Genomic DNA, 16,432 nt, shown 5'->3' with positions numbered 1-16,432 from the left:
CCATTTTAAACAAGCTCAGGCCCAGATAAGACGGTGGTATTTTCTGTATCATGACTCAATACATTTTTGGCTGTTTTGGCTATTACAATTTTGGCTGCAGTTTTTGAATTGAGTATCAAACTGTGCATATAGCCAATGGTTATCAGAGGTTTTCCTGAGCCCCTTCAATTACAGGTCTGGAAACAGGTCTGGTTTTGATGCAGTGCCATCTGAGGTCCAAAAGAACATGGCCATCCAATATTGTTTTTCAGCTCTTTCCCTTGTTTGCCAAGATTTCTCTGGATTCTCTGAATGTTTTAATAATATTATGTCCTATATGATTAACTCCCCAAATACTGCACAATTTCATGTTAAGAAGCATTACAATTACATTGTTTCATCATTTGTGCACACAGGTTTACACAGAGTGATGAATACCCCCTACATCTTTATTTCTAAAAGAGCCTGCCTCTCTGAGATGTTATTTTTCATACCCAATTGTGTTGCCAGTTACCCAAATTAGTTGTGAAACATTCCTCTTTTGTTTTCTTTGTCATTACACAACTTTTCCAGCATTTTCTTACCCCTGTCCTAACTTTTTTTGAAACATGTTGCTAGTATCAAATTCAAAATAAACATATTTAATTTTCAACATCTGATATGTTGTTTCCTTTTTGCTACTAAACACGAGTTTGGAGATTTGGAGATTATTACATTCTCTTTTCATTCACATTTTACACAACATCCCAACATTTTCTGATTTGGGGTTGTACATCCAAGACATTTACAAAAAACATACAGTATCTTCATTCAGACCATGATACTCCATAGCATTAAGGCGATGTATCCAAAAGGACTCCCTTTGATTTAGTCTCTGTAGCCTATTGCCGCCCCTCGCCATAGGCCTAACATGCTCAATGCCTTGTATACGCAACAGAGGATCATTTTCATTATGGCACTCGCTAGAATGCCTTGCTATGGGGTAGTCCGGGTTCCACACGCTGATAGCATATTGGCTCCTTAAAATGTTGCCAAGCAGCGCAGTTCATACCTCTCCTTCTGAGAGTTCCCAAGATACATTTTAAAACCCAGTCCTATATTTGCAGTCACCTTTGTGGTCTGTAAGGTTCTTACATCTGCCACCTTCCCTCACACTCTCTCTCTCTTTCTTCCTCTCTCTCTCTCTCCCTCTGTCTCTCTCTTTCTTTCTCTCTCTATAACACAGGAACACAGGAAACACTTGCAGAGTTGAGCTGCAAAGTTCCACCCAGAGGTCCCGCTCTGCTGTCCTGTGTTCCTCTCCACACTGCTGACCCACAACCTTCTGACCATCTCCTCCGCTCTCACTCAGACACACAGACATCTGATTGGCTGCTCCCTCATCCCCACCCTTCCCCAGCTGCCCTACCTGTCCACCTCCTGAGAGTTCTGATGTAGTTCTGTTGTAGTAACTCTTTGCTGCTGCTTCTCAGAGTGTGTGCTTGGGCTTGTGTTTTTGAACGCTAGAAAATGGCGGAGGCGATTGATTCCACAGGTCAGCTACAGGAGAGGATCTGCCCCCGTCATAAGAAGGTGTTGGAATTATTTTGTCGTACTGATCAGAGTTGTATATGCTATCAGTGCATGATGAACGAACATAAAGGCCATGACACAGTCTCAGCTGCTGCAGAAAGGACCAACAAACAGGTGACCACTGAAGCTACACTTGAGTTTTAATTTTGTTTAAAAGGTCTGAAACACATATAATATGTCTGTACAAGAACATTATACTTCTTAAAGTCTACAGATTTTCGGCAGACTCTCTCTTATCAGAGAATACATCAACCAGGAAATTATAGCAGGTAAAAAGTGCAAAAATGTATACAATCTGTCAAACACTGCTATGATGTATCAGCTGAATATAATACTGCACAAAATATCAGGTATTGTACAGGCTCTGAGCCAACTTGGCTTGTGTTTAATGCTTAATGTCAGTGGTTCTACTGAAAACAATTGAATTGAAAGCATAGTTAAGACAACTAAAACAACTGACCACATTACTCCAATACTTAAGTCCCTGCACTCTGTGTTTATAAAACACTAAATGGAATAGGGCATACAGTACTTACCTATCAGACATGCTTCAGTAGTGCATACCTTCCAGACCTCTCAGATCACAGGGGAGATACATGTTAGTAAAACCTACTAAACATGTTGAACCAGCTTTTATGTGGTTCAGCTCTGGAACCAACTTGCAGGTGACATCAAAAATGTCCCAACCTTTGCCAGTTTCAAATGCACACCCAAGACCAAGTTGTTTATTGCCCTTTCATGCTTGTATTTACTATTAATTTGGGCAGCCGTGGCCTACTGGTTTGCGCTTCAGACTTGTAAGGGTTGTCGGTTCGAATGCCGACCAGTAGGCACGGCTGAAGTGCCCTTGGGCAAGGCACTGCTCACTGCGCTGGGATTAGTGTGTGCTTCACCTCACTGTGTGTTCACTGTGTGCTGAGTGTGTTTCACTAATTCACGGATTGGGATAAATGCAGAGACCAAATTTCCCTCACAGGATCAAAAGAGTATATATACTTATACTTATACTTATACTTTTATTTACAATGCTTTGCTTTTCTTTATGTAAAGCACATTTAATTACCCTTGTGTATGAAATGTTCGATACATAAACTTGTCTGAAGTATGTCTGCATTTGTATCAACAGGAGGAGTTGAAGGAGACCCAGAGGAGGTTCCAGCAGAGAGTCCAGGAGAGTGAGAGGGAGCTGCAGGACGTGAGGAAGGCTGTGGAGGAGAGAACCAAGGTGAGTACTGACCAGAGGAGAAGACAATGGCTGACTAAGTAAGGTTTCAGCATTCAAATGTTAATGTAATTATTATGGCAGAGGTGTTAATGTGCTATTACCAGATCACAGGTATAAGGTTGTTTGCCAAACTCCCTTTCATTCCATATTCCATTAGTTATACACATGCTGAATTCATGATGAATAAAGGGCATATGTAGGGCTTGTCTACACGCACAGGAAATAACCAAGCAACACTGTGGCTTGCCTTCAGATGCTTTACTATGAAGATTTAAAAGTGAGAAGGATATATCAAAATCAGGATTCTTATTATTATTCTACAGATGCTTCTCATAGACTGACAGCATAGATAATTTAACTAACTCCACAAATGAAGATGAAACTGACATTACATCTGTAATACTGTACATATGGAGATAATCCATGAATCAGATCAATCATTCAACTTAATACAAATGAAAATAAAATTACAAATTACAAAATAAAATGACATCTGCCATACATTCAAAGTGTCTGATCGTATAGTGTATTTTTCAACATAGACAGAGCTCTAAGCAACCATCTTTAGGCATTAACTTAGGCTATATTACAAATGCAGACTCGAATATGAATTATACAAAACAACAAATGAACAGTACATACCTGTGAATATTTAAAAGTGAGAGGGATACCGCATATCAAAATCAGGATTCTTCTTAATCTGTTAGGAGAGCACGTAGAGTTAAAACAACAGCCCTTTCACTGGTTAACCCAACAGATCCAATGGCGCTAGTAATAATGCTAAACTTACTCATCATGCTAACATCTGTAAATACAGTTTTTACGCCTCGGATATATATATATATGTGCCTCGGATTCTTTGACTGCCTCAGAGCCCACATATCTTACATACAGGACAGTCACATTTTGCCACATAACTATTAGTAGTAGTATTAGCATTCTATGAGATATTAGTAAGTACACTGCATTGTCTGTAATATAAATGATGAAACATGGGGAGTGAGATTTGATTTGAGTCTAGATTTGCAGTACTAAATTATATTTCCACCCTCGGAGCCATGAGCCCAGGCAACCGAGTAACTGAGCCTCTGCTGCCATCTCTACAGCACACAAAGAACCACTGACACCATGAAACACTTTCAGCTTCACCTCCCTCTGTGTGTCTCCTGCCCTCCTCTTTGTGTGTCTCCTAACAGAGCTCTGCACAGACAGCAGTGGAGGACAGTGAGAGGATCTTTACTGAGATGATCCGCTCCATTGAGAGAAAGCGCTCTGAGGTGAAAAAGCTGATCAGAGCTCAGGAGAAGGCTGAGGTGAGTCGGGTTGAAGGACTCCTGAAGCAAGTGGAGCAGGAGATTGCTGAGTTGAAGAGGAAAGATGCTGAACTGGAGCAGCTTTCACACACAGAGGATCACATCCATTTCCTCAAGGTAATACTGAGGACCTACCCTCCCGAGATTTAACAAAAGTAAAAAAAAAAAAACTGTGAGAAAGAGTATTTAGTCAATACCTTTCTGTGCAACACATGACATTAACAGTTAGTTAATGACCCTAGAGGCCCATTTTAGGTTGATCGATGCCAACTGAGGGAACCAAACTTTATTCTTATTTTCTGTACACAAAAATACATGAAGGACACCTAGGACTGACAGCTGAAGCTTAATAGAGCACTCAATACAGTATGACAAAAACACCTACAAGTTTTACTCAATGTATTATGCATGGGCAGCAAAGTCATGAGGAGGGTGGGAAATGGTCAAATCCATATTCGTTCACATGACCGTATATGATTTCAGACAATATATGGTTTAGGTGGTTTAATTAGTTTCCCCTTCATGGTACAGCCAAAGATCCTTTAGAACTTTAGAGCTTTCTCAACCGTCTCTGGTACAGCCAAAAACTGTACCAGCCATACACTTGATTTACTAATACCTAATGTGTTATGCATGGGCAGCAAAGTTAAGAGGAGGGGGGGTGACACGTCAAATCTCATGTTAGATCTCATCCTGAGGTTATATACTTTCAGAAAAGATATGGTTTATATGGTTGAATAACTTTCCCCTTCATGGTACAGACAAAATGTATTAGATGTACACTTTTTTCACCTAAATCCATAAAATCCCATTCATTTCAATGGGACATTTACTTCATAGACTGTAGAAATCTTGAGCTGTGAGTTTGGAAAGTCCATCACACATTGTTGTCATGTGGAGGCATAGACAAACAAAATAAAACAGGTTTGGTTTGGTGCCCTCTCGTGGCACCGACTTTTCTACTGGCTCATGGACTAAGTGTGTAATAAAATAGTATGTGCTGTATGATGTGGGATGATGTCATTAATAGATTGTTTTGATTTACATTCAGTACAGTATGTGTAATATTCAGGTGCTTTGTTTATTTTTTTTTCTCTGTAGAATATCCCCTCCATCACAGAAATTCCTCGCTCCAAAGACTTACTCAGCATGACTTTCAGCCAGAGTTTATCTTTTGAGGCTGTGAAGGAATCTGTCTCTGCAATGAAGGTGCAGCTGGATGAGAAACTTGATAGCATCTTCAAGCAGGACATAACCAAGATATTCGCAGCAGGTTGGATAAACAGCTAGAACTGATCATGAACTACTTCCTTTTTAAGACTTTGTTACGTTCAAAACACACACACACACACACACACACACAAACACACACACACACACACACACACACACAACCACACACACACTCACACAAACACACACACACACACACACACAAACACACTGGATGGCATCTTCAAGAAAGAAATAGCCTAGATATCTACAACAGGTTGGACAAAAATCTAGAATAGATACGATCATTAACTACTTACATGAACCCTTATGTTAGAATAGATGGATTTATTCTGACTATGCATTCTCTGTGTCTCTCAACACTCACTCATGTCCAGATCACCCACTCTTAGAATGGGAATCTGACAGTTACATTTCCTTCTACAGTTCTACATTTCCCAAAAGGTGGAGTAAACACAAGATAATATGCAACGCAAGATGTGTGTGTTGGTTTGTTCTGTTGATCCTGGGTGAATGAGTGTCTGTGTTGGTTCCCAGATACTGATCCTGAACTCCCAGTCAGAAGAACAAACAGTAATGAGCTGCTGCAACCATTCAGTAAGTCTTTACTCACTGATTCTAACAGCCTCCAAGTCTCAACATTTGGGGTCTAGCAAAGGAATGATTGTTTCACTGAATCTTTTCTTCTTACAAACCTTCTTTCAGATGTCAAACCTATAGAGGCATTGGGTGTGGATGGGCCCCAGAGTTTGAAATGCAGGCCCTTTAGATGATTACATGTATCAATAACAGCAAACAAAAGCAGAAGCTGAGATCAGAGATGGAGTTAGAATTCAGCTTTAACAAACAGTAACCTCACCATTTACTCCAAACTACTAGATTACACCCATTACTTCTGCAGTTGTCTTGTGATAATGAACTGATTGTGGTGGTTAGAACTAAAGGTCCTCTAAACATGCCCCTACCCTCCTAATGAAGATGAGGGCCTCTAAACATGCCCCTACCCTCCTAATGAAGATAAGGGACTCGTCAGTGGGAGGTTTGAGGCCTTTAAGATTTAAGCAGCTGGGGACTCATAATGCCACAAAACCTTCTTTATACAATCTCTACTGATGTGATTTAAAAATTGAATATGCTGTCATCATTATATATTCTCTTTATACAGCAAAATCTAAGTTTTATTTGGTAGTGAAGTGATATGTTCTGTTTCAGTGTCTGATGTCCAGGCTGTTTATCCTGAACCAGTGACCAGAGTGGAGCTCTTGCAGTGTAAGTTGGACACACACATGCACAACTCCAAAGGTCTCTAACCACACACACACACAGCCGTGGCCTACTGGTTAGCACTTCGGACCTGTAACCGGAGAGTTGCCGGTTCGAACCCCGACCAGTAGGCACGGCTGAAGTGCCCTTGAGCAAGGCACCTAACCCCTCACTGCTCCCCGAGTGCCGCTGTTGATGCAGGCAGCTCACTGCGCCGGGATTAGTGTGTGCTTCACCTCACTGTGTGAACACTGTGTGATGTGTGTGTTTTACTAATTCACGGATTGGGATAAATGCAGAGACCAAATTTCCCTCACGGGATCAAAAGAGTATATATACTTATACTTATACACTCACACGCACAGATAGGCAAACACACACATACACACACACATAGTAACATTACATCACATTCACACAAACACACATACACATACACACCACATAGACATACAGTAGACACACACACACAGACACACACACACAGTAACATTAAATACACACACACACACACACACACACACACACACACTCACACACACTCACACACACACACACACACACACACACACACACACACACACAGTAACATTAAATACACACACACACACACACACACACACACACACACACACACACACACACACACACAGTAACATTAAATACACACATACACACATATACACACACACACACACACACACATACACACAAACACCACATAGACATAGACATAGACATAGACACACACACACACACACACAGTAACATTAAATACACACACACACACACTCTCTCTCTCTCACACACACACACAAACACAGACACTCACACAGTAACATTAAATACACACATACACACAAACACACACACACAGACACACACACACACACACACACATACATACAGGCACGCACAGGCACACGCACACACACACACACATACACACATATACACACTCACACACTGTAAAACACAAATACAAGTCTAAGTGAGTCCTCTTCTCTCTTCTCCTCCATCAGACTCCTGTCACTTCACACTGGATCCAAACACAGCATACAGAAACCTCCATCTGTCTGAGGGGAACAGGAGGGTGGAGTGGAGAGCTGAGCTCCAGTCATATCCTGATCATCCAGAGAGATTTGATAAATGGGCTCAGGTGCTGTGTAGAGAGGGTGTGTCTGGACGCTGCTACTGGGAGGTGGAGTGGAGTGGGGGGGTTATATAGCAGTCTCATATAAAAGCATCAGCAGGAAAGGATGGAGTGTTGAGTGTGGGTTTGGAGGTAATGATCAGTCCTGGAGTCTGGAACCCCGCAGCTTCAGCTCCTGTTTCTGGCACAATTATAAACCCACTAAACTCCCTCTAGTGGCCAGCTCCAGAATAGGAGTGTATGTGGATCACAGGGCAGGAACTCTGGCCTTCTACAGCATCTCTGACACAATGACCCTCCTGCACAGAGTCCAGACCACATTCACTCACACACTCTACCCTGGGTTTTATATAGGCACTGGATCATCAGTGAAGCTGTTGTGATCCACACTGTATACAGCAGGACAGAAATGTAAAGACCCCAGATACAGATAGATGCTGACCAGATACGTGACACGTGTGTGGTGGTGGGGCATTACGTGATGTGGACTAGAAGTGGATATTTATGAGCTGGTACTGAAGAGATTAAAAAAAGATGTTTGGCGTATGATAAAATGTACACTTCATGTTGCAACATAGCTGATATGGCTGCCCCAAAAGACTTGCATACAAAATGTACCATATGTATGTGTTATGGTGGATGTTACATTTATTTTTTAATAATAGCCCACATGATCACTACTGTTGATGGAGTATATTTCATCTTTTTGAGTCATGTAATCAATGAAAATAATCCATGTTTGTTTCTCAAACCTTTAATAATTGTTTGTTCAAATTGTTCAAATTGTTTGAATAAATAACAAAGGGTCTGGGGCTCAGATATCAGTGCATGATGTGGGAGAGTGTGTGTGTGTCAGTCTGAAACTAGGATCAAAAGGTCAGATCAGTCCTGGAGTCTGGCCCTCTCTGGCTCTGGCTCCTCATTCAGGCACAGTGATGAAGAGACACATCTCCCTCTAGTGGCCAGATACCAGAATGGGAGTGAGTGTGGATCACAAGGCAGGAACTGTCAGAATCTCTGACACAATGACCCTCCTGCATAGAGTCCAGACCACATTCACTCACACACTCTACCCTGGGCTTGGCTAGGTCCTATATCAGCAGTGAAGTTATTGTGACTCAGTTACATGCAGGTTAGTAGTGTTACAGACACTCATGCACAGATCACATCCCATTACAGGTTAGTAGTGCTACACACACACTCATGCACAGATCACGGCCCATCACGGGCTGCTGCATCAGCGCCATCATGGCCAAGAAGTTCCACCCCGAGCACTTCGTCTGCAGCTTCTGCCTCAAGCAGCTCAACAAGGGCACCTTCAAGGAGCAGAACCACAAGCCATACTGCCAGGGCTGCTTCATCAAGCTCTTCAGCTAGAGCCCAACACCACTGCATGGACCTGCGCTAGTGTGTGTGTGTGTCTGTCTCTGACTGTGTGTGTGTGTGAGCCTACATGGAGTCGGTATCTTTTGCCCAGAGGCATCAGCTCGTACTCTGTGTTTAGTACATGAGTTGGGTGTGTGGCTCCTAAATCCTTGTTTCCTAACTGTGTCCTCACAAATCTTACTTAAGGAGGATGGGGGCTGAGTCCCCATTATTTCCCCTGCCCTCTTAACAAGGTTCTGGAGTTGTGCTTTAGGTTCCCCTGCCCTCTTAACAAGGTTCTGGAGTTGTGCTTTAGGTTCCCCTGCCCTCTTAACAAGGTTCTGGAGTTGTGCTTTAGGTTCCCCTGCCCTCTTAACAAGGTTCTGGAGTTGTGCTTTAGGTTCCGCTGCCCTCTTAACCAGGTTCTGGAGTTGTGCTGTAGGTTCCCTGCCCTCTTAACAAGGTTCTGGAGTTGTGCTGTAGGTTCCCTGCCCTCTTAACAAGGTTCTGGAGTTGTGCTTTAGGTTCCCCTGCCCTCTTAACAAGGTTCTGGAGTTGTGCTTTAGGTTCCCCTGCCCTCTTAACAAGGTTCTGGAGTTGTGCTTTAGGTTCCGCTGCCCTCTTAACCAGGTTCTGGAGTTGTGCTGTAGGTTCCCTGCCCTCTTAACAAGGTTCTGGAGTTGTGCTGTAGGTTCCCTGCCCTCTTAACAAGGTTCTGGAGTTGTGCTTTAGGTTCCCCTGCCCTCTTAACAAGGTTCTGGAGTTGTGCTTTAGGTTCCCCTAACCTCTTAACAAGGTTCTGGAGTTGTACTTTAGGTTTTACAGTCAGGTTACAGAACCATGTTGTGATGCCATAGCGTATTATGGATTGGATAGTTGCTCTATAAAACAACAACATTATGTACTCATCCACACCATGGATCATGGTTTTGAAAATCTGCATTAGTATTTGAAACTGGCCACGATGTTGACAAAAAGGTGATGACCCAACCCTTACACAACCTGTTAAATATAAACACTAATAAGACAGAATAGCAATTGGAGTATTCACCAGTATTGACATGAATCAGTCATGTATATAAACATAATCAACTTTGTAATGGCCAGGAGTTGTAGTGAAGGCACATAGAACCAATGTGAGGGGTTGGGTAGAGATTCCTCTGTACACACACACACACACACACACAGACACACACACACACACTCTCACTCACGCACACACACACACACACACACACACTCTCACTCACGCACACACACACACACAAACACACACACACACACACACACACACACACACAGACACACACACACACTCTCACTCACGCACACACACACACACAAACACACACACACAAACACACACACACACACACACACACACACACACACACACATACACACACACACACACACACACACACACACACACACACACACACATACACACACACACACACACACACACACACACACACACACACACACACACACACACACACATACACACACACACACACTCACTCACACACAAACACACACACACAAACACACTCACACACAAACACACACACACATACACACACACACACACACACACACACACACACACACACTGGTATTCTCTTCAGGATGAGTTATGTGAAGTTATGTGATTATGTCCTTCTCCATGAGCATGTGTGAGATTATAAAGACGATAGAACAGTAAGTAAGGGCATGTCTGTGTTTTCACGTTACAGGCACATGTTTTCACGTTACAGTCTACAGACAAATCATGGAGATTTTTCCCACTACATTTTTGCACTGTTATAACTTTCCAATAACCACTCAAAATATGATTACATCTTCCTCTTGTCTCTTGTATCACTGATGCCTTTAAACGGCGGGAACTTCATCAGCTGATGTTAGTCCTCACACACTAAAATATATATGCTCATATTCTTTCCATCTCAGAGGTAACACAATACTGCAAAACTGAAGCTGCTGTTTAGCTGAACATTTGTCATCACTGATACGTTTTCTTTTTTGTTTGTTTGTTTATTGTTTTAGTGTGCAAGTCTTAACCATGTTGAGTGTTGTTGAAATCCTCACATGGGTATTTGAGTGACATGGCTGTTTGCGAAAGCCATTGTATGTAACAAAATATTACTGTAATCTGCATTAATCCTAAAGCAGCACCAAAAAATGAGAGTGAAATCCTTGTATTCTTCCAAATTGTGCATTTACAGTAATTGGCCAGGATGTGAAACGCCTCACTTGCAATATTCATTTCCATCTTGTGAAGTGTTATGATGTCAGTTGTCAGTCTGTTTTCAGGTCACTTATGGAATTACAGTACATGTATTAAAGCACAAATAAAGTACATTTTGCTACCTTGGGGCATTGCATGGTTGTCATGGAGACAAGTTGTCCTGGATCAGCTGCAGTCCATCTCCAGGGATGGCACTGGGGAGCCCACGGAGGAGCTGGAGATTAATGGCGTTTACAAACGGAAGTTCAGGAGGAGCGTGACGGAATTTGCCACGCCTCCTTCTTCATCTGCCAGGTAACTTATTCTGCAGTCTACCTGGCGAAGCAACAGCATTGGCTTAACTTTGCTCACAACCCACCACCTCCCCTCACGCCTCCAGTCCTCCTTAGGTGAGAATAAAGGGGTGTATGACTCTACAATATTGTGTATACATTATTATGACACAATAAAAAGGTTTGTGCACTCTACCCTAGTACATGTAAAAGGCCTATTTTAATGGGGCATCTTCTGCACTGCCTGTTGATTGTTGATTGTGTTGCATGACCGCTGGTATTCTGTCAGGAACCTTGAACTTAAAACAAACAAACTGCACAGGTGTGTCTGGGTGCAGATACAAATAAACAAACTGCACAGGTGTGTCTGGGTGCAGATACAAATAAACAAACTGCACAGGTGTGTCTGGATGCAGATACAAGTAAACAAACTGCACAGGTGTGCCTGGGTGCAGATACAAATTAACTTTGGCCTGGCGATGCCCACTTAGTGCCTCTATCACACCTGAACGGCTCACTTTACCACCTGTACAGCAATGCACTTGCACCCCATTATCACCAGGTCATATAACTGTCAAAAAAACATCCAATGAACTTCAAACAGCAAATATCAGGGAATTGGTTTTGAGTTTCAAGTCTAACTTCATCCAGTTTTCTCTTCTCCTCCATCAGACTCCTGTCACTTCACACTGTTTCCACACACAGCACACAGAAACCTCCATCTGTCTGTTATCTGTCTGGCTCTCTGGGGGAAATCAGCAGTTAGAAATACAAATGCTGATGATGCCCAAGACTTCTCCAGACCACAACACTGCCACCTGTTTACATGACTGGGTATTACCGCACTGATATTTCAGCTGACACACTTTCACAAGATAAGCAGTGGGGGGCTCACAGATATCAACAAACCCATCTAATAAAGAAATGGTAGGAAAATAGAAAGAAGAAATATATAATGTTTTTTTTGTTGTTGTTCTTCTATGTAAATCTGCCAAATGTCTACTTGTCTTGGTCTTTTTCCTGTAATCGGCAATGCTGATGCTGAGTATTTTCTTTACGTGTGTCTGACTATATTCACACTTGAGTGAAATCATTTGTATTATACCTAACAGAAAATACTCATGACACATAACTAAATGGACACACTATTAAAATACACACATCATGAATATAACCTCAGTCTTGATTTATGCCTGGCTCCTACAGTACAGCTCATTTTACTCCTTGCTGTGCAGACTTTGAGGCACATAGTACAACATATCTCCACTAGATGGCAGCACCATCACAGCTGATATCCATGTGAAAATAGACGCTGCGCCCGTCTGCCCATGCATTTTGTCACTTCTGAGTCGGTGGCTTTACATGAATGAATGCTTCCCGAATTCCGACAGGCCTAACCTACTTTTTTTCCAATTATCTAGTTTGAGGGGAAAGTATTTTAGTTTAGTTTAATTTCCTTTCCTTTCATATTTGGGATGTTTTCACTTTTCCTTATCCATGGGAAACTCACAATTAAAGCAATAAATTAGAGATGTAGGCTATACAGCTCATGTTAGTATTTTATAATAGGTCACATCATGTATGCAGCTTGTCATGTTATTAATTATTCATGATTAACAAAAGTGGGCTGGCACTTTACGTTCTGCACGCAACAAGGAAGCTGTGAACACTCAGAAGAAACGAAAGTGAAAGAAAATTGTTACTCAGCAGCTTCTCGTAAGCTAGTGTTTGTTAGCACGTAAGGGAAATGGCAGAGGCGATTTCAAGTAACGAAGACATTTTAATGTGCTCGATTTGTTTGGATCTACTAAAGGATCCAGTGACTCTTCACTGTGGACACAATTACTGCACGGGCTGCATTAAGGGCTGCTGGGACCAGGAAGACCAGAAGAGAGTTTACAGCTGCCCACAATGCAGACAGACGTTCGCTCCAAGACCCGTTTTAAACAAAAATAATGTTTTTGCAGAGCTTGTGGAACAACTAAGGAAGACCAGAATGCACGCTGCCCCTCCTGCTCTATCTACTGCTGGACCTGGAGATGTGGAGTGTGATGTCTGCACTGGGAGAAAACTCAAAGCTGTGAAGTCCTGTTTGGATTGTCTGTTGTCTTATTGTGAAACTCATTTGAAAGTTCACAATGATGTAAACCCAGGAAGAAAACACTCAGTGGTTGATGCCACAGGCCAGCTACAGGAGAGGATCTGCTCTGAACATAAGAAGATGTTGGAAATATTTTGTCGTACCGATCAGAGTTGTATCTGCTATCTGTGCACGATGGATGAACATAAAGGCCATGACACAGTCACAGCTGCTGCAGAATGGAAAAACAAACAGGTGAGCAGCACTGGAGCTACACTTGTGTCTTTATTTTATCTGAAAGGTCTGATACACATAATGTGTTTGTATTTAACAAGAACATTATAGTTCTTAAAGTTTACAGATTTTTTTGCAGACTCTTGTTCTCATTAGAGAACTCACAAACCAGGAAATCATTAGCAGGTGCAAAGTGCAAAATGTTGTATAACCTGTTAAACATCGACATGGCAGCATCAACCTGAATGTGATACGGCATAAAGGGTCCGATATTGCAGGTTCAGACCCAGCTTCATTTGTGTTTAATGCTTTAAACCAGTTCTCTAACTGAAAAGAGTTCATGTTGTTTATATTACCTGTTCATCAAGATATAGCAATGGGCTATTTGTAATCATTGTTTTGATAAATAAATAGGAAGCATAGTTGAGTTTGTCTGTATTTCTATCAACAGAAGCAGTTGGGGCAGACCCAGAAGAGATTCCAGCAGAGAATGCAGGAGAGAGAGAAAGAGCTGCAGGAGCTGAGGAAGGCTGTGGAGACTCTCAAGGTGAGAAGATAACAGCAGACTGATGAAGGTTTCAAATGTTACCGTCAATAATATCACAGATCATGGATACCCATGACATCAATACTCAGAATTAGTTTCATCCTTTTGCTTAATGATGCATATAATAGCAGACACATTAGCAGTATCAAGTTCTAACTCCACCTTCTTGAGCCAGATTGGTGTGAGCCCAGTGAGTAACTGTGCCTCTGTTGCCATCTCTACAGCACTCAAAGAACCACTGACACCATGAAACACTTTCAGCTTCACCTCCCTCTGTGTGTCTCCTGCCCTCCTCTTTGTGTGTCTCCTAACAGAGCTCTGCACAGACAGCAGTGGAGGACAGTGAGAGGATCTTCACTGAGATGATCCGCTCCATTGAGAGAAGGCGCTCTGAGGTGACAGAGCTGATCAGAGCTCAGGAGAAGGCTGAGGTGAGTCGGGCTGAAGGACTCCTGAAGCAACTGGAGCAGGAGATTGCTGAGCTGAAGAGGAGAGATGCTGAACTGGAGCAGCTTTCACACACAGAGGATCACATCCATTTCCTCAAGGTAAAGAAAGAGTATTGAACTGATAGCTTTCTGTGAAATATATGACATTTGTCCAAACACCAACAGTGTGTAATAAAACTCTGTATATGTGAGCTGCAGGGGCGCCTGCAGGAATGAATGCTATGGTACGCACACCCACCTACAGTATGCTTGTTCTAGCGTAGCCTACCGTTCACGCATGGCTTTAAACAGCTGTAATGCTAGCCTAACGTTTTGACAAGCAAACCAATTTTGCCTACCGTATTCTTGTGGCTTGCCCATCTGAAATAACTCCTCTAGCTTTGCTGCCTCCATCCTTTCTGTTTACGATGTTTAAATATCCATGCTGAGTCTTGAGTTAGTGAATTAACATTGTGTGCTGATAACCAGAAATCTAATAGATAGTAAAAGAAAACAACAAGTACAAATTCTGTAGTTGTTGCATGCTGTAGTTGTTGCGTGCGTACGTGCGTATTCTCTCTCCTGCTCAAACAAAAGGTGTGCGCATGCGTACATTTCTGCATTAAGTTGATTTTAATAACGTGTTTACAAACTTTACTTTACCGAAAATTGTAAATAGCCTACTGTCATACAGTTAATGGGATATTGTGCAGATTTGGGAAGTTATGGTAGGCCAATTTGGTGTGAATACACACACACAGGGCTCGTTGTTGAGTAGCCTGATGGTACGCACAGTGCGTACGGCCGTACACCTGCAGGCACGCCTGGTTAGCTGTATGATGTGTGATGAGGTAACAAATAGATTGCATTGCTTTACATGCAGTACAGTATGTATCTAACATGTACACACACTTAAACACACTAATGCATAATTACACACACACTAAACCATTTAACTCATTATGTCTGCAGCCTTTGTGGAAACAACCCTGACTGAATATTCAGGTGGCCTGTCTCACCTTTTGTGTTTCTCTCTGCAGAATGTTGTGTCAGTCACTGGTGATCCTTGCAGTACAGTTCCAACCAGAATGACCTTCACACTCTCAACTTTTATATTTTTCTCTGTAGAACATCCAATCATTCCGATATTCTCCTTGCTCTCCCAGCATGACCATTAACCAAAGTGTCTCTTTTGAGGCTGTGAAGGAATCTGTCTCTGCAGTGAAGGAGCAGCTGGAGGAGAAACTGGGTGGCATCTTCAAGCAGGAAGTAGCCAAGATATCTGCAGCAGGTTGGACAAACCGTAGAATTACGTAGAATGGACACAATGATGAACTACTTTTATAAGACCCTGTTATGTTCAAACAGTTATGGATTCATTTAACTCTGTATGTTTTGTGTCTCTCAACAGTGGCACATATCCAGATCATCCAGTCTTTAGAATGTGAGTGTCATTAAGTTGCATTCCCATCTTCAGCTGAAATAAAACTTCCTTCCAGAGCTAACAGGCCTGTCAC

General features: G+C 42.2%; 2 protein-coding genes across 4 annotated transcripts in view; both read left to right on the top strand.

Moving 5' to 3' along the window:
* The first annotated feature begins 1,436 nt into the window (after positions 1-1,436).
* LOC143106517 (tripartite motif-containing protein 16-like) lies at positions 1,437-8,419 on the top strand. 2 transcript variants are annotated; one of them, XM_076270824.1, is made up of 7 exons: positions 1,437-1,665; positions 2,678-2,776; positions 3,973-4,206; positions 5,191-5,362; positions 5,860-5,919; positions 6,535-6,591; positions 7,608-8,419. In XM_076270824.1, exons 1-7 carry the CDS (start codon positions 1,489-1,491, stop codon positions 7,811-7,813), a joined length of 1,005 nt encoding a protein of 334 aa, XP_076126939.1. In that variant the 5' UTR covers positions 1,437-1,488; the 3' UTR covers positions 7,814-8,419. The 2 variants fall into 2 exon arrangements, with proteins under 2 accessions (XP_076126939.1, XP_076126940.1); XM_076270825.1 differs by lacking the exons at positions 6,535-6,591; positions 7,608-8,419 and adding an exon at positions 6,028-6,104.
* A 4,904-nt stretch (positions 8,420-13,323) lies between these two features.
* The window catches only part of LOC143106513 (tripartite motif-containing protein 16-like), a 5,795-nt gene continuing 2,686 nt past the window's right edge, over positions 13,324-16,432 (top strand). For both annotated transcript variants that reach the window (XM_076270817.1, XM_076270818.1), the window contains exons 1-5: positions 13,324-13,961; positions 14,392-14,487; positions 14,802-15,035; positions 16,044-16,206; positions 16,327-16,359. In XM_076270817.1, the coding sequence (XP_076126932.1) occupies positions 13,374-13,961; positions 14,392-14,487; positions 14,802-15,035; positions 16,044-16,206; positions 16,327-16,359 (1,114 nt within the window). In that variant the 5' untranslated portion in view covers positions 13,324-13,373. The remainder of the gene's footprint in view (positions 13,962-14,391; positions 14,488-14,801; positions 15,036-16,043; positions 16,207-16,326; positions 16,360-16,432) is intronic.

The sequence above is a fragment of the Alosa pseudoharengus genome, unplaced genomic scaffold, assembly GCF_046254945.1.
Source record: "Alosa pseudoharengus isolate Yale_2024_CS ecotype anadromous, Long Island Sound unplaced genomic scaffold, YU_APseudo_1.1 YU_APseudo_1.1_scf_6, whole genome shotgun sequence".
NCBI classification, from domain to species: domain Eukaryota; kingdom Metazoa; phylum Chordata; class Actinopteri; order Clupeiformes; family Clupeidae; genus Alosa; species Alosa pseudoharengus.
Note: the sequence above shows the minus strand (reverse complement) of the source record. Positions and strands in the feature narration are given on the sequence as shown.